The sequence below is a fragment of the Aquarana catesbeiana genome, linkage group LG01 (genome assembly GCF_042186555.1).
Source record: "Aquarana catesbeiana isolate 2022-GZ linkage group LG01, ASM4218655v1, whole genome shotgun sequence".
Lineage (NCBI taxonomy): Eukaryota > Metazoa > Chordata > Amphibia > Anura > Ranidae > Aquarana > Aquarana catesbeiana.
Window position 1 is genome coordinate 120,472,256 of NC_133324.1, and position 18,824 is coordinate 120,491,079.

The window sequence follows — 18,824 nt, forward strand, 5'->3', positions numbered from 1 at the left end:
ACAAATGAGGACACTTTCTCCTGCATACTGGAAAATGTTACCACTCACCATCAATGATTCCTTGAGCAGTACATGACTATACTGTCACATTTCATCAGATCGGAAACAGTTCACTGCATTAGTAGCAGAAAAACTTAAAGCCCCTTTTACACAAAACAGTTTTTCTTTCACTTTTGCCTCACCAAAAGCAGAAGAAAAATCCTATGGAGCTCTTCACACTGGTCGGTTTTAAAAGTCCTGCAAGCAGCATTTTTGATGCATGTTCGGTGCTGTAAAAAAAAAAAAAAAACACACCAAAAGCGCACCTCCCCTGAAATGCCTGGAAAACATATCAAAAACATGGCAACATCGCATACCCATGGTTAGGTTTTTGGAGTCACGTGTTCTTTTTTTTCACAGGTGTAAAACACAACGGAAACGTGTCAAAAACACAGCAAAAATCCACATGCATTATTACTGAGTTTTTGCAACACAGCAGTGTGAAAACAGCTTTAAGCATATCTAAACCCCAAAACAACAATGTATTACATTGCAGCGCACCAATTCTTATGCCGCGTACACACGATCGGACTTCTCGTCGGAAAAAGATATGATGGCTTTTCCGACGGTATTCCGCTACAGTTTGCATTGCATACACACGGTCATGCAAAAGTTCGTTGAACTTACGACCGTCAAGAACGCGGTGACGTACAACACTACGACGAGCCGAGAAAATGAAGTTCAATGCTTCCGAGCATGCATCGAATTGTTTCCGAGCATGTGTAGGAATTTTGCCACAGACGATCGCATTTTCGGATAGGAACTTTTCCCGACCGAAAAATTGAGAGCATGCTCTCAATCTTTTGCTGCCTGGAATTCCGCCAGCAAAAGACCGATGGAGCATACACACGGTCGCATTTTCCGACGAAAAACTCTCATCGGTCTTTTGCAGGCCGAAATTCCGATCGGGTGTACGCGGCATTAGATGTGGTGGCTGCATTAGTTTTCTCTTTTTGAGCCTTATTTTCATCTGGTGATCCTGCCAGTCTTTTTTCAATTTTCTTTAAAAGACCAAACTGTCCAGGAAAAGTGGCAGTTAGTGTTGAGATAAACCATTTAACTCTGACAGGGGTGGTCACAATGATCAGCTTTTATTCATTTATGTAAAACCTTTATCCCAAAAGGAAAAAAAAACTGCTGTAACTGATTATAAAGTATTAGCTAGTTCGGTTTTAATTTGTTAGTCAAGTCCATCGAAAATCTGCTAATACATCCATTGATGGTTGTACACTAGTAGAATTTTGTTTGAAAATTTTCCTTTTAAGAAACTTTTTTAATCGTTGGTGGGTTCAAATTAATGTTTGTTTTCAACTACAGCGGTGAGAAAATTTAAAAGAGCAGCACTGAAAATCTTTTTTGAACAAACAAATTTCTAACTGAATGTAGTTATTCAGGAAAATCCATTCCCTTCATAATAGCATGTTAACCCCTTCCTGCCGACAGTACGCATATATGAGGCCTCGCTGGACTGGGCTTTATTCCGTGGGGACGAATACATGCCTATCTGTCTTTGTGCTGGGTTGCGCCGCACACAGCGTGATCTTAGCACGGGTCCCATACTAACGACTGGGACTCGGAACTCCCGCTTCTGGGTCTCTAGATCGCTGCGTTAGCCTCTGGGTTTGCTCTCTCTCTCTCGCTGAATGGATGGGAGAGATACATTGCATCTTTCTCTCCTTGCAGGAAGAAAGAAATAAAAAAAATATATAAAATAAAAAAAGAAAAGCAAAAAATAAAGAAAAAAATAGCTAGGTCAAGGTTTGAACTAGGTCAGTGCCAGGGTTAGTGTTGGGGTCAATTAAGGGTCAAAGGTTAATGTCAGTATATTTTGGGCAGTATTTTTTCTTTATTTTAAAGCATTTTTTAAATTGGTGTGTTTTAGGTAGGATAAAAAAAAAAAAAAAAAAAGCAAAAAAAAGCAAAATGCGTACTATTGTTTCTGGGCTGTACTACGGGTACAAAACACCAACAACATACACATGTGGTATCGCTGCAATTGTGGGGAGCAGGAGAATTTATTTTGGGTTGTTCTTTGGTGGCAGGTTATGGTAGCAGCAAGAAATATACAGCTAAATAAAAAATAAAATTAAAAAAAAAAAAAAAAACAGGAGATATTGTATTACCATTTACCACCAAATGAAAGCCAAATATGTCCTGGGGAAAAAAAAAAGTTTTCTATTTTATATATATATATATATATATATATATATATATATATATATATATATATATATATATATATATATATATATATATATATATACATTCCACCTGGATGTATAAAATTGTTGTAATATTCATTACTATTTACCACTAAATTAAAGCCCAATTTGTCCTGAAAAAAAAAAACAAGGTATAATCCACCTGGATGCACAAAGTAGTTGTGATGAAATGTACAGTTTTACAAACACATGTCAAAGTTGCAAAATTGTGCTTAGGCGTTAACATTTGTTTTACCCTTAGACGCAATGGGGTTAATTGAATGGCATCCATCCCGCCAATGAGAATTTCTGTACAAAACGTTTGTTTGAAAATCTATTAGTGTATGGCCAGCTTAACACTACTGTTTCTCAGACTGACAGTGCTGGTTTTTAAACGTTGCTCCATTGCGCCTCCATCCAAAGTGGAGAGAACAGGAAGTGCGTTACTGACCAGGTGTCCGGTTGAAAAAAAAAAAAAAAGGAAAAACAAAAACATAAGAAAGATCATTAATGCAGCCACCACATCTGTAAACTGCAATAGAATAAATTTTTGGTTTTGCGTAAGGTTTTATGAGTGAGCAACTTCAGCACAGCTCTATAAAACACCCAAGCCCAGGCAAACACATCATGCTAAATGACTACCTGTGAAAATTGAAATATAAATAAAATTACAAATCAGAAAACGATATATTAGAACCGATCATTACAGTATACTTTTATCACAAAAGACTTGTTTTATTTATCAAGTTTCTAAAGGATAAATGCCTGGACTTTCTAACAGCAACCAAAGCAGAGTCAAACTTACTCCCACAAGTGTCTTTTTTCCAGCAAATAATAAATCCCACAAGATACAAGATATACAAACCATTCTTTTCTCAGGCACTTTTCTAAGGACAATTTTTTTTTTTTTCAATCGCTCGGATTGACATTGGATTCTGACAAGCAGCTACATGTTAATGGACTATAATAAAAATCCAGGACTTTTTACCTCTGAGTGCGGCGGAGCTGGTTCCTGTTTCTTATATGGGGCAGAGTAAAATTTGAGATGACGGTCCAGAAATTGGAATCAGACATGTTGAAAAGTGACAGGGAGTCGATGTGAGCTCAGGCAATACTCCGCTCCATGATCCAGGATAACGAGGATACTCGGGCAAGCCAGAATATATTAAAGAGCTGGGAAGGCAGGCTGAAGAGAAGTCCTCACCAAGTCAGGAGCAGCACACAGCTCTCCGCACAGCCCAATACTCACACTCATAATTCCACTATGACCTTTGGTTATAAGGCGTATCCAGACTCCAAACAATTAGGGGATCGGGACTTGGAGCTCAGCTGAAAGCCAGCTCTCTCTATATGCGACTCAGCCTAAGGTACCTTGTCATATGTTTTGGCACATACCATTCACACACTCCCACGGGGGGGAGATGCGTGTTCCTGTAATCCATCCACGCAGGAAGAGATCACTTTCAGCACAGCTCTGACCTGATTTTCACATTAAATTTCTCCAGTGAAAAATAAGCCTCCTGCAGAAGAGCGAGGGCAGAACAACAGCACTAATCATTTAACCCATCTAAATATGAAAACACCAAACGCTCCCCCTGCAACGGGCAGTCAGCTGCTCCGTGAGACTTTCACAAGACTTAAACCTGTCACCTTTGATCTTCTCTATCTGTTAGAAGGAAAATTAAGAAGTCAGACGAAGCAGGAGGGGAGAAAAAAAAAATGGAAATGAGTATTAAAAACCCATTTCATGCATGCTGCCAAGCAAGCATTTGTAGTCAAGGATCTTGAATAGAAATAAAACAAATGTTTAAATAGAACAGCCTTGTGGGAAATCTGGCACAGCCGGCTAGCTTGTTACAGATACAGTACCAACCTGTAAACACAACTCAGTTTGATTCCATTGTTTGCATTCATGTGTGCTTTCTGCAACTGTTTGGTAAATTACATAAACAAATAATTGTAAACCCCAGTGACTCCTCGAGGAGAAAACAAAAAGTCCTCTAGATTGCACAGTTCATCGCTGCTTGCTTCTTACCCCGAAGAGCTGTTTGAATTTAAAAGGCTGGTAAATAAAAGTACACAATATTCCCTAACGGCAACCATTTACTATTCGAGACTTTCACGAGACGTTGACGCAGAGTTTTAGTGACCTGCAGAAAACTGTCTCTTTAACTGATCAGATATGCCTAGCGTGTCAGGAGACATTGGCGCAGAGTTTTATACTCTGCAGAAAAGGGAATGTCCCTTTAACTGCGCACATATGCTTATCACGTCACAAGACGTTGGCGCAGAGTTTTATGCTCTGCAGAAAAAGGAATGTCCCTTTAACTGAGCAAATATGCCTAGCACATCAGGAGACGTTGACGCAGAGTTTTATATTCTACAGAAAAAGGAATGTCCCTTTAATTGCGCAAAAATGCCTAGCGCATCACAAGACGTTGGCGCAGAGTTTTATACTCTGCAGAAAAAGGAATGTCCCTTTAACTGCACACATGTTTAGCGCGTCGCAAGATGTTGACGCAGTTTTATACTCCGCAGAAAAAGGAATGTCCCTTTAACTGCACACATATGCTTAGCGCGTCACAAGGCGTTGACGCAGTTTTATACTCTGCAGAAAAAGGAATATCCCTTTAACTGCGAACATATGCTTAGCAGCGATAGCCGCCAGCTGTAATCAAATGTAAGTAAAGTACACAATATGCCCTAATGGCGACCATTTACTATTCAAGACTCACAAGACACTGAGTTTTATACTCTGCAGAAACAAGGTATGTCCCTTTAACTGCAAACATATGCTTAGCAGCGATAGCCGCCGGCAGTAATCAAATGTAAGTAAAGTCCACAATATGCCCTTCATGGCGACCATTTACTACTCAAGACTCTCACGAGACGTTGACGCAGAGTTTTATACCCAGAAGTAAAAGGAATGTTCCTTTAACTTCTATCATGTGAAACATTGCATGGTAGACATCTACTACCAGACTCTCCGATTAGCTAAAAGAAGGACACATCCTAGGAAAAGGACAAGCTCCATGCCATGGCTCCAGTTACATGAACCAAGTAGAGAAAAAGGACTGGTTAAACTCATAGAATTAGTTTTTTTATCGCTACTTTCTTTCCTTTAGGACTTGCTTTTTGGCAAATTGCAGGCATATTTGCATACCCAGGATACACAGCTGTCACACAGACCGTGGTAATAAATGGCTGTACATGGCGGTTTTCAGTGTAATATTGGGAAGCCTGGGATCATCAGCCAGGAACGTTGGTAAAAGCAAAGCAGTCTCATTACTCAAAAGGAAAACAAAACAGCTTGTTAGTAGCACAAAACAGTCCACACGCCAAGTAAAAAAATCAAACTTTTGCCTCACCGCCTGCAAAACATGTCCCCTTAACAGGGTTATGTCCCCGCCAGCCTCAGGGGTTCAAAGGAAAGGTCACCAGTCACTTAGTGTCTCAATCACAAGTAGTCCACAACTTTGTCTCCTAAAGCAGCCCATAGATGACTCTATTTTGTTTCCATCCACCATGAGTGGAAGGAAAGAAAATTGCAACATTGCAATTTTACAACAGTTAGTGTTGATGGGGGAATGCCTCCCATAGCTCTGTTGTGCTCTGCCGGCAAGAAGGGGAGGTGAGCAAGTGGAGCCTTTCTGGCCAGCAGAACACAATTATTACTGCTTAGAAGCTATAGCCACTGGCAGTTTTTCAAATGTAAAATATCCGACAGGCTGGTTGTACCAAAGTCCATGGATGGATCAGCTTGGTTACAATGAGCCTGTCCATGCATGGATCGAATCTTGGCTGGTCCCTGCTGAACCGGCCAGATTTTGATCCATGTATGGCAGGCTTAAGCATGCCCTGCTTCACACTCCACAGCAGAAACACCCACTGACCATTTCCTGTTCTTTCACTGGCCTCTCCTGCAGGCAGGTAAAACTTTCAGCACCAAAGTTCTGGTAATTAGGGTTGGAGGCTCTTTCCAACCCTGCTTCTCCGAGCTCCTGAATTCCGGACCCCAAGGACTTAATCTTGGACAACTGTAGATCAGTTTTCCCTTTCTGACCGGAATCCCACATCCTGCATGGGTGAAAATCCCCACGTACTTCAAACTGTACTCAAATTGTCCCTTTAAAGAGAACACAACCCAAATAATGGGAAAACATACCTGCCCTCCAGGAACCATCCATGGCATCTTGTACAGCAGGTTTCCACAGGTAGTTGCAATAACCTGTGTACATGTAAAGCGCAGACTATCTGCATCATGGGCTGTACGCCTGTACACATGTGTGGGTTTATGCAGGTAGTGGTGTAAACCTACATCCAGCTGCATGCAGACACTCATTATTACAATTGGCTGTATGTGGCAGTAGTGTATTATACAAAAATTTTAGAACAAATAATGCAATAATTTAGAATTTAGAGCCCGGAGGAAATGCTCAGTGCCGTGTAACACTTTAGACTTTTTTTTCCAGGGAATGCACAAATGTACTCCCCAACTTATACAATAAAATTTCCTGCATTTGGGAAAAATCACAGGGATCAACACTGCCAAATTGCAATGGTCTCACGGTTGAAGAACCACCTTCATGAAAATGGAGGTCTCCCCACTAGGTATGCATCTTTTTTTTTTTTTTTTTTATATAAAGGAGTATACATTCTGCCAAAAAAGGTGGACAACCACGAAAAAAAGAGGGATACGGGGATTAGGCCCAAAAGAGGGGCTGTGCCTCCAAATGATGGACAGTTGAATGTTATGCAATGCAGCTGGTCAGTGGCAGCTCTTGACAAGCCATACATTACCTGACTTAGTAAATGGTCATTTACACTTTTGTGGATTAATGCAGTGCATTTAAAGTAGAACTAAAGACAAAGCTATTCCATTTTGGATAGAGAAAGGGAGGGTTATAACCCCTTTCAATGTGTATTTTGACCAGCTATGGCCAATTGGGAAGATTTACCTTCACTTCCTGTCCCATAGCCAAAACAGGAGGTGAGATGAAATCCCTGAAAAATCAGGGAATCTCCTGGGGCCACCAGAAAGTGTCACCATTGGAAGATTTCCCCTCTATTACTTTTCTGGGGACAATCTAAAATGGGATTTTTTTTTTTTTACTTTCACTTTCAATGATAGGGGTAAACAGTACAAATAGAGAGGGTGAATTTCCCTAACGGGGACACAGATAGCAATAAAAACTGACAGGTGTTTTAATCCCTCTCTACTCTCCTGCTGGCTCCATGCTTAGTGCCTTATCTAATAAAATGGGAGTAAACTCCCATCTCTAACTTTTATCCTATAGGTAAACCTATAATAAGGTACAGTAGTACCTTGGATTAGGAGCATAATCCATTCCAGAAGCATGCTTGTAATCCAAAGCATGTATATCAAAGCGAGTTTCCCCATAGGAATCAATGGAAACTCAGATAATTGGTTCCACAGTCACTGCTGGTGTATGCAGTACCGCATTTGGCCAGAGGTGCAGGAGTGCTCGGAGAAACTCAGGAATGGAGTGTTTCCGAGCGTCTCCGAGTGTCACCAGTGCCTCCACACCTCTGGCCAAATGTGGTACTGCACACCCCAGCGGCTTGAATCCTGCTCGTCTTGTGAGACAACGCTCGCAAACAGAGTCAGGATTAAAGAAAAAAATAACTTGTATTGCGAAACGCACGTATACCACGTTTCTCGCAACCTTCTAGATTGTAAGCTCTAACGAGCAGGGCCCTCTGAGCCCTCCTGTATTGATTTGTATTGTAAGTGTACTGTCTGCCCCCATGTTGTAAAGCGCTGCGCAAACTGTTGGCGCTATATAAACGCTGTATAATAATAATCTCAGATTTCACTGTATAATATTACCTATAGGTACTGTATATATCTTCTAAATGTGCACTATTTAGGAGATCTTTACTGTATACGCAGTCATCGGTGCCACCCGGGACGTTCCTTCAGGGTACTAGGCCGAAAATGGTGGCTATGGTGTGGAGTGACGTCATTGCGGCTCCGGCCAGTCACAAAGCCGGAGTCCGCAGACCCGGAAGGAAGATGGTGAAGATGGAAGCGGCCTTCAGCGGAGACAGCGCATCGCTAGAAGGCTTTGTTTTCAGGTACGTTTCACATAATATGCTAGTATGCGATGCATAGCACATTATGGCTCTACCTTGCAGGCCACAAAACAAAAAACAAAAAACACCCAGCGGTTTGCTACCACTTTCAGCGTCTTCTTCCATAGGGATCAATGTTAAAGATCATGAAAAATCAAAAATTCACTGCAATTTACCTGTAGTAAATAAAAAATGCAGAGATGCCATTAGGTTCTAATAGAACAACTTATTTGACCATGGCTAGAAAGATATGTGGAGTATAGCATGTGGAGCAACTATCCTTCAGCATGCTGAAAATCTAAAGGGACAGACTTTTTTTTATCCTGTTCCTGTATATATATATTTTCCAGTTTTATGTAAGTGTCAATGGTGTCCACCATTACCAGTGTATTCTACATTATGAATAACTTTTCAGGAAGGCGGGACACCATGATTTGATGGTCATGCTAGTGAAATGGGAGTTCTGATGGTAGGAGCCCCTGGAGAAAAAAGAAGCCAGTATTTGATGTATCTAGGCAGAAACCATGCAAAATTGAATCATTTGTCTGTGATGGTGTTGGCCTTTAATTCTGCTTGCACAACAACCATGTTGAGAGCTAAATTCCCAGAGTCGCCTTATATATTAATCTACTTCAGCTATATGGTCAAATATGCAATTTCTGCAAGCAGTTTATCAGATATCAGCTCTCCTGGGATAACAGAGTAGAAGTAGAAGTTCTGAAAATATGTAAGCAGTAAAAATTGTCCAACATGCTGATAAAACGTGTATACAATAACACATGAAACAGTAAATTTATCATGAAAGACTGCTAGAGACCGCTGCCAATAATTACCAAAATTGTTGGGGAAAGGGTTGTAAATAAATGTATAATAAAAAAAAAAAAAAGTGCGTCCACCTCCGTGAGGCTTTGATACTTTCCAAGTCACTGATCAGAAACAACTATTCATAGCAGGAAAGCCAGGGGATATTCAGAAGTTCTTATCTACAAATTTCTTCTAAGTCAGTGGCTCAAAATACTGCAGTATGTGAGTCGTCATACCAGGCAAAAAGCTAGCATTTTCTTTTCGAAGGAGAAAAACAATGTTTCTCCCATGACAGATTACCTTTTATGAGACTGCTTACAGCTACCTGTGTAAAGCTAGCCATACATGCCAAAATCAGTACACCATCCATACTAGTTATGACCATTGTATTCAGACAACCAGCACCCACAACTACCTAAAGTAGGACTATAGGCAAAGCTTTTTTTTTTTCATTTTGGATAGACCAAGAGAAGGTTATAACTCGTTAGATTTTTTATTTTTTTGGTCATCTATGTCTCATGTGAAGAGATTTTCCTTCACTTCCTATCCCACAGCCAAACAGGAAGTGGGAGGAAATCCATGCAGATTAAGGGAATTCCTTGGGGACCTCCAGGTCAACAGAAGTAGTGTCCCCATTGGAAGATTTCCCCTTTTACGGGGACAACCCAAAAATTTGGATTTTTGTTTACTTCACTTTCAATGATAACGTTAAACAGCACAAATAGCGAGGTTGAATCTCCTTAACGGGGGCACAGACAGCAATAAAAACTGACAAGTGATCTAATCCCTCGCCAGTCTAATCAAAACTAAAAAAAAAAAAAAAAAAAATTTTGCTTTTAGTTATACTTTAAATACACAACCAGAGATTGCTTCTGATCAGCTTCCATATTTTCATCTGGTTCCTCTGATTCTTCAGTTGAGTATTTTTGAGCTGAGTGGTGCAGACAAGGCCACCCCACAACTCCAATTTTAAACGATTCGGCAGGAATCAATAAAACGTCAAGTTGTTATTGTGCAGCATAAAGCCAGCTTAAATTCAATAGCAAGAAATACATTGTAGCTCTGCTTTAAAACCTCAATAAGAGGTGACCTGTTATTCCTGCTGCTCAGTGGCAAGTAGGTCTTCAAGAAAAATGGCCATGCCTACACAATATCCATTACACACATCAATGCCAATAGAAGGCGTCCAATTCAATATCCAGTATCATGCAACAAAAACATTTTCATTGCTTGAAAACTGGCTGGCCACAACAGTTAGGGTTCATCTTTCCAAGACTGGTGTCTATGGCAGCTGCTTTTGGTAGATCAGCCCCGATGTATGCAGACAGCACAGTCCACCCTTCAAACAACTTTTCTCAGTTTTATCTCTTACAAGAGATGGGAATAACTTGGCTGTTAAAACAGAATGGCCCTCCCTAGACTCATTATTTACAGTAAACGTTATGCATTCATAAAATTTGTCCCCGTCACCACACACAATATCACCCCCTATAGCAATGCAGTGTATCCCTGAAGGTTCACAACACACTTCCTCAAAGCCTTGTAAATGTAAAAAGATTACATATTTAGATCAACCATATACAGTGCCTTGAAAAAGTATTCATACTCCTTGAAATTTTCCAATTTGTCATGTTATAACCTAAAACGTAAATGTATTGTATTGGGATTTAATGCGATAGACCAACACAAACTGGCACATAATTGTGAAGTGGAAGGAAAATGATGAATTGTTTTCAAAATTTTTTACAAATAAATATCTGAAAAGTGTGGTGTGCATTTGTATTCAGCCCCCTTTACTCTGATACCCCTAACTAAAATCTAGTGGAACCAATTACCTTCAGAAGTCACCTAATTAGTAAATAGAGTCCACCTGTGTGTTATTTCATTTCAGTATAAATACAGATACAGTATTCTGTGACGCCCTCAGAGGTTTCTTAGAGAACTTTAGTGAACAAACAGCATCATAAAGGCAGGAACACACCCGACAGGTTAGGGATAAAGTTGGGGAGAAGTTTAAAGCAGGGTTAGGTTATAAAAAAAATATCCCAAGCTTTAAACATCCCATGGAGCACTGTTCAATCCATCATCCAAAAATGGAAAGAGTATGGCACAACTGCAAACCTACCAAGACATGGCCTTCCACCTAAACTGACGGGTCGGGCAAGGAGACCATTAATCAGAGAAGCAGCCAAGAGGCCTATAGTAACCTGGAGGAGCTGCAGAGATCCACAGCTCAGGTGGGAGAATCTGTCCACAGGACAACTATTAGTCTTGCACTCCACAAACCTGGCCTTTTGGGTTCACATCAATAGCAGGAGATTTTGCCTAGCTCTCTATGGGGCCGGTTCACATATCTCCACTGCGGCTCCGGTGTGAATTTGCACAGCAGCCCTGTGTGTCTTTTGGTCCATTTCAGGTCCAAATTCAGCCCAAAATTCGGGCTAAAATCGGACCTGAAACGGTGTACGAGGAAGCACCGGACCCCTGCTGTGCGCCACATGCGAAGATAGTGTGAACCCAGCATTATGGAAGAGTGGCAAGATGAAAGCAATTGTTGAAAAAAAGCCATAAGTCCCGTTTGCAGTTTTCAAGAGGCCATGTGGGGGACACAGCAAATAGGTGGAAGAAGGTGCTCTGGTCAGAAGAGACCAAAATTGAACTTCTTGGCCTAAAAGCAAAACGCTATGTGTGGCAGAAAAATAACACTGCACATCACCCTCACCCTAAACACACCATCTTTTTCTTCCGCAGGGACAGGAAAGCTGGTCAGAGTTAATGGGAAGAAGGGTGGAACCAAATACAGGGCAATCTTACAAGAAAACCTGTAATGACGCGTACACATGGTCAGATTTTCTGACGGGAAACGTTCGATGTGAGCTTACTGTCGGAAAGTCCAACCATGTGTATGCTCCATCAAACAGTTGCTGTCAGAATTTCTGCACACAAATGTTTGATAGCAGGTTCTCAAATTTTCTGACAACAAAACTTGTCGTCGGAAAGTCCGATCGTGTGAACACAAGTCCGTCGCACAAAAGTACACGCATGCTCGGAATCAAGCAGAAGGAGCAGCACTGGTTATTGAACTTCCTTTTTCTCGGCTCGTCGTACGTCACCGCGTTCCCACGTTAGGAAGTTTGGGCCAACATTTGTGTGACCGTGTGTATACACAAGACAAGTTTGAGCCAACATCCTTCGGAAAAAAATACACGGTTTTGTTTTCGGAAAATCCGATCATGTATACGCGGCATTGGAGTCTGCAAAAGTCTTGAGATTGGGGGCAAAGTGTCATTTCTTCAGCGTTGTCACGTGAAAAGATTTAATACAATATTTACAAAAATGTGAGGGGTGTACTCACTTTTGTGTGATACTGTATGTACTACCTATTGGGGTTATTGCCAAGCCAGAGGAATTTTTTGTACTCTACCAACCCAGTCCATTGAGGTTAAAACCGAACCCTGGACTGTATATGGCTGGTCACTGAGACATATCACAGTCGCTTATATAAATGTTATTTTATCTTTGTCCTAGTCTTTTTTCATCAAAGGTTTGTAAACAAATAAATAACAATTCTAACATGCCTCAAAAGTCCATTCTTTCCAACCCTTGTATCTTTATGACAATTTAGGATGTGGCATAGTGTATCACTGGTTGTGCTGTCCACAGTGCCACCCTGTGGTGACAGCATCAATTTATTTAATCCTTCATATGACTTATACTACATCTGAGCAACACAAAAACTGTATTCAATTCATTTTTGATATTCAAAGCAAATGCCCCCATCCATCTATGTCTCCATGTTTTAATTTGCAGACAAATCAGTTTAAAAAAACAACAGTCTAGCATTCCTGGCTATGGCCATCTTGAGTAAGGGCAGATGATTAATGTTATATTCATGCAGGAGGGTGTGCTTAGCTGAGAAAACCCCTCCTCCCCTCCTGAAGACTCCTGGGATGTATGACATCATTTGCCTAGGCCTGGAAACCAGGAGGTAAATGAAGAAATGTAGAAACAAAAAAAAGTTTAAAACAAGTAAATATGATATCTATTTAGTAACATAAGGATTAAAAATAGTCTATGTTGATTGAGAGAGTCCAGTTCCATTTTAAATTAGAAATTTCATGATATTGAAAGAAAATCTGAAGCTTCTTTCACATTGGCCATAGTGGTGCTGCATCCAGATCTATACTTCTCACGGAACTGGATGCGACACAACTCTGGGCTATGACACACACATTGGATCCTTAGACCCCTTTCACACTGGGGCGCTTTGCAGGCGCTACAGCACTAAAAATAGCGTCTGCAAAGTGCCCTGAAAGAGCCGCTGCTGTGTCTCCAGTGTGAAAGCCTGAGGGCTCTCACACTGGAGCAGTGCGCTGGCAGGATGGTAAAAAAAAGTCTTTGAAGTGGTGAAGGAGTGGTGTATACGGTGTATATGAAATCAATGGGGCAGCGCGGCTATACCGCCGGCAAAGCACTGCTGTAGCAGCTCTTTTCAGTGGTTTTAACCCTTTCTCGGCCGCTAGCAGGGGGTAAAACTGCCGCACTAGCGGGCGAATACTGCCGCTAAGCCGACCGTAAAGTGCTGCCGCCGTCCCAGTGTGAAAGGGGCCTTATTGTCCAGCGTGTATGCACCTGGATTTTGTTGCCCCGGGCTCTACAGTATTTGTGTCCAGGTTATGACCACAGGCGCTAATCAGGTGTAACCCTTCATTTCGATATGTACATCAGTGCCTGCCCAGCCAACTGCTGTTCATATTTTTGTACCCATCCAAACAGTGGAGGGCGAATGCATTGCCAGCATACATGGATCTCCTTGGAAATGCAGCCACTCATGACTTCAGTAGCTGCAGCTCAGAGGACGGTGATTCTCTGCATCCAGAAGCATCAAATCCCCAATGTAAGCCATGAGTGCAAAATGGGCCTGCCCCCCCCCCCCCCCCCCGGGCCCCTGTGCACTGCATAAATTAGGGACACACCAGTGTGACACTGTACTTTGTCAACCTCCAATGTCAGTAAAAGAATCATGTTTCTATCCTTTATCTAGAAAGTGTACAATATCAGTCTGCAAACTTAGGAAAGAATCAGAGGAAAGCAGCAGCAGGAAGGAGTCTATAACAGGACTTTGTGGATTTGCAGCCTAAGGAGACTGCCTCGGTTTTGTAACAATGATAAAAGGAAATTCAAGCTATTGCCGACTATAGACAAGCAGTCTGTAAGGAGTATACAGTAACTGCCTCTTTTCTAAACAATCCTTAGACACAGATAGCTTGTCATTATAATTCAAGGATTTTTTTTTTTTGGATACAAGACACTAAATATCAAATAAAAAAAAAATAAAAATGTTCCCTGTTTTGCACAAGCCGTTGCTCCAGTGATTTTACACCATTGTGTCAGAAATGTCTTCTGGAGATTGTCTGAAATTAATGCTTGCTTTGGTAAAACTAATTGCTGTCAAAGCCCATGGATGACTCCCGTGCCTCCCGTGATTCTGTGTCACTGATTTATCTCTGCCTCTTTATTGCCTGATATATTTCTACCACTGGCTCTGCCATTTATGTCGTCATTAAAGATTTTCTTGTTTGGGTGCAGTTGTGTTGATTAGTATGTTAATAAGTAATGGCATTAGACCAGATTATTAAAGTCTCTGAAGTCAAACAGGGATATCCAAGAAACCGCCTTCAGCATCTGAAGACTAAACTACCTCTACCGGTCCCCGGGAAATGTGTAGAATCATATAACCATATATACTTGTAATACTGATGGCTCAGTCATTCTGAGCCCAGCCAGTAATCTTTCTGTATTTTGAATAATACAAAATATTAGGCCGAAGAATAGATAACTATAACTTTCAAGACAACTGTGATAAAAATAAAAAACAAAATGTACCAGCACTTGCAGACAAAAACATGTTTGTGTCCTTACAGGCCTATCTTAAAAAGAGAGTCCAACCAAAGCTAATGTTTCAGTTTTCAGCAGAGGTTAGAGGTCAGTCACCTTAAAATGTCATATTTTATGTACAGTGCATTGGGAACACTATTGTTGAGATGTACTTGAGTTCCTGGATCTGCATATTTTCTATAGCTTTCTATGAGACATTCCACTCTCCATATTACATTTTTTGGTCAATCTTATTTTATAAACAATACAGACAAAAGTTATCATGAAACTTAATATATACTGGATAACATGATGAGACAAGTAATGAATGAATGCAGAGGTAGAGTGTTATTCAAACAGATCGTGAAAGAGTAGGCCGAGACATATCAAGCCTACCCAACAACCTTACAACAGGTACACCATACTAGGGCCCTCAATTCCTGTAATGGGTAAGTGTGGGTTGTCAACTGGCCCCCTCCAGATGAAAGTCTGGTGTTATCCATATAACACATTAGAGAGGGAACTAAAGATAATTAAGAAGTGAAGCAAAGGGAATAAGGCACAAAAGAAAATAATCATCATCGTCATCAAGTGACCAAGGAGTAATGGGGAGAGGGGGATAGAATTCCACAACATCCCCAAAAAAGGAAGAAATTCTGCTACAGGATTACCAGATCTCAACTCCTGAGAATAGCCACCCAAGTAAACAAAAACTTGCTCCATTCTGTCATCCGCTGCTAGAAGGCATTCTAAGGTCATGCGTCTAACACCCATTCCACCAGTGCGTTACATCTGGAAGGAGCACGGATTTTGAAGAATAACTGCTCTGGCGGTTGTTTGAAAATGTTGTAGAATGTCTCTTTTGGTATATTTATTGGAATCTGGTATGAGAGTAGGTTGATTTTATTTTTAGAACAGTTGTCCAGGTCACTCTAAAATATATACAGTATATTCCCTATATCCCCCCCAACCACGTATGGGGGGGCATTCCTGCACATACAAGTCATGGTAAAGTTAGCGCCATGACATCATCAACAAATATTTGACAAAGACTGATAAAAACTTTGGTGAACGCCCGGCAATGAATGCCATTGAGTGAGGATTTTGACGTTTTTCTCTTGGGCCTTTCTGGCTATAACTAGCCTATGCGAAAAAGTAAAGGTTTTCTTCCATTCCTCAGTGCTAATTGTAGTAAGCAGTTCCTTCTCACAAGCGTCTGTATAGTTAAAGAATGACTAAAGGTAAAACAATTATTTTAGTTTTAGAGTGGAGAGGGAGCTAAACCCGTCTGATTTTTATTGCTGTCCCTGTTGAGGAGATTCACCCTCTCCATTTGTCCTGTTTACCATTTTCACTAAAAAAAAAAAAGAAAATCCAAAATTGTGGGTTGTTCCCATTACAGTAATAGAGGGCAAATCTTCCAACAGGGAAACTAGTTCTGGTGACAACCAGGGATTTCCTAACTTTGGAAGGATTTACTCTCACTTCTTGTTTTGACTATGGGACAGAAAGCGAAAGGAAATCCTCCCAATGGGACACAGAGGGCAAAAAAAAAAAAAAAAATTGACAGGGGTTACTATATTTGAAATTATTTTGTCTTTAGTTCTACTTTAAAAGGCAGAGCTTCATCCAAAAGGGGAAGTTCAGCTTTAAGACCTCTTCCCCCCCTCCTCTTTACGAAATGGCACTTTTTGGGGGGGAGGGGGGGAGCAGATACTTGGCTTTAGACAGGTACCCACTCCCACTTCAGCTTGGATTGCCTAGGCAATCAGAGAGGAAGTTCTCCCTGCAGTTTTCTGGGACGCACTACAGGTCCCAGAAGACTGTGGGACTATTTGCAAGTGCGAGCGTTGCAAATGTTGCCACTGCAAATTTCAGTTCTTTCAATCATGGAGGCCCAGCATTATGTGTGGGTGTTACCTAACCTAGGACGGTCTGCAAACAAATATAGCTTGCCTGGGAACGACCCATCAAGGCATTTTGATATTTGCATAATTCCTACCAAGAGCTAGCTGAGGGCAGAGGGCCCATGAGAGTACTAAGACAGGGTAGTGTGAAATTTAAAGGAAGTAATGCTTCCATAATATGGCAGCCCCTCCCACCAGCCATAATCTGCCTGCGTTTCATAGAAAAACACAGAATCTCAGTGATGACATCTAAAATAAAGTATGCAATTAAAATGGATAGGTTCTATTTTCAAAGCTCATTAGCATTTTGAAGGGGAGGAGGGGGGGAGATGCGCAAAATACAAGCAGATTCAGCTTAAAGCATGATTCAAACAGGCATACTGACTTTGGCCTATTTCAATATGACTGCTGCCATATTTAATGGTACAGTATATTGTTTTATGCAGGAAAATATTCAGCTTTTACAATAAAAGATAAAGGGTAGACATAATCTAATTGTATTTCGGTTTAATAATAGCAGTATGGTACTGCATAGTAATAAATATGTTAAACACAGTCTAATTACACTTATCACCATGGCACTTTCCTAAAAAAAAAAAAAAAAAAAAATGTACTTCCTTCCACTATAATAATTACTGTTAAACACACAAAGGGCAACATTCATAAAGTGGGTGTTCATCTATTTTTAGCTTTAAAATGTATGAAAAGAAAAAACTATGATCTAAAATTAAATGCACCACCTCCACACCAATTTTCACAAAGTTCTGATTATTTGTAGTACAATTTCTTCTTCCAGCCCATACCCGTGGTGTGGTGATGTGGCAGCCAAACACGGAAATCATATTTTTGGCTATTTTTCAGATTAAAAATGGAACCTGTCACAAACATGTGCATTCCAAATAAAATATACGGGAGGCAAAACAAAAATTACATAAACCGGGGTAGCTGTGAACTAGTCAGGACTCATATAGGAATTGTAATAGTCAAACTAAAGCTGGCCATACATGGCTTGAAATGTGGATGCTTAAGCAGGGACATGGATGCATTTTGATTCATGTATGGCCACTGTGGTTTATCAATAGTCGGTCTACTGACTGACTTCTGCTCAACTGTCCTTTTGGATTTTAGCCGCTCAATCAGTGCTGTAGGCTATAGACTGCAGCTATGATCAGTTAATTCTGATGACAGGGAAGTCTCCCCACTATCGGAATATAATGACTCATCGGGAGGATTCCTCCATCTACCTCCGATATGTGGATGGGGGAACTGAATCATTTTTTTTGTTTAACCCGCTAGTTAAAAAAAACTAAAAAAAAAAAAAAAACTGACTCATCTGTGGACTGCTTAACTGTAGTCTCAGCAACCCCCATACCCCTTTTTTCTTACTTTTTCCAAAGTCTTTAGGTCGATCATTTGCAGGTTCCTCGTCCTCCTTTAGGACCTGAAGTTCCTTAATGATCCAGAGAGCAGCACTGGTGATATCCCCTCAGGGGAGGGTTTGTGATGCCCTGCACTCAAAGTACACTACGTTGTCAAAAGTATTGGGATACCTGCCTTTACACGCACATGAGCTTTAATGGCATCCCAGTCTTAGTCCGTAGGGTTCAATATTGAGTTGGCCCACCCTTTGCAGTTACAATAGCTTCAACTCTTCTGGGAAAGCTGTCCACAAGGTTTAGGAGGGTCTATATGGGAATTTTTCACCATTCTTCCAGAAGCGCATTTGTAAAGGACAGGCACTGATGTTGGACAAGAAGGCCTGGCTCGCAGTCTCTGCTCAAAGTCATCCCAAGGGTGCTCTATCGGGTTGAGGTGCCTGACCTCAACCCGACAGAACACCTTTGGGATAAATTAGAGCGGAGACTGTGAGGCAGGCCTTCCGGGAAGGCTGTACACTCCT

General features: G+C 41.0%; 1 protein-coding gene across 8 annotated transcripts in view; it reads right to left on the reverse strand.

Moving 5' to 3' along the window:
- Positions 1–18,824, reverse strand: part of MAST4 (microtubule associated serine/threonine kinase family member 4) — an 865,092-nt gene that overhangs the window by 213,089 nt on the left and 633,179 nt on the right. Inside the window, exon 1 of one of the 8 annotated variants that reach the window (XM_073623384.1) lies at positions 3,229–3,702. The exons of 6 other annotated variants lie outside the window; for them this stretch is intronic. In XM_073623384.1, coding sequence (XP_073479485.1) covers positions 3,229–3,314 — 86 coding nt within the window. In that variant the 5' untranslated portion in view covers positions 3,315–3,702. Of the gene's footprint in view, positions 1–3,228; positions 3,703–18,824 lie in introns of those variants that run through there. One more of the 8 variants, XM_073623411.1, reaches the window with a different exon arrangement.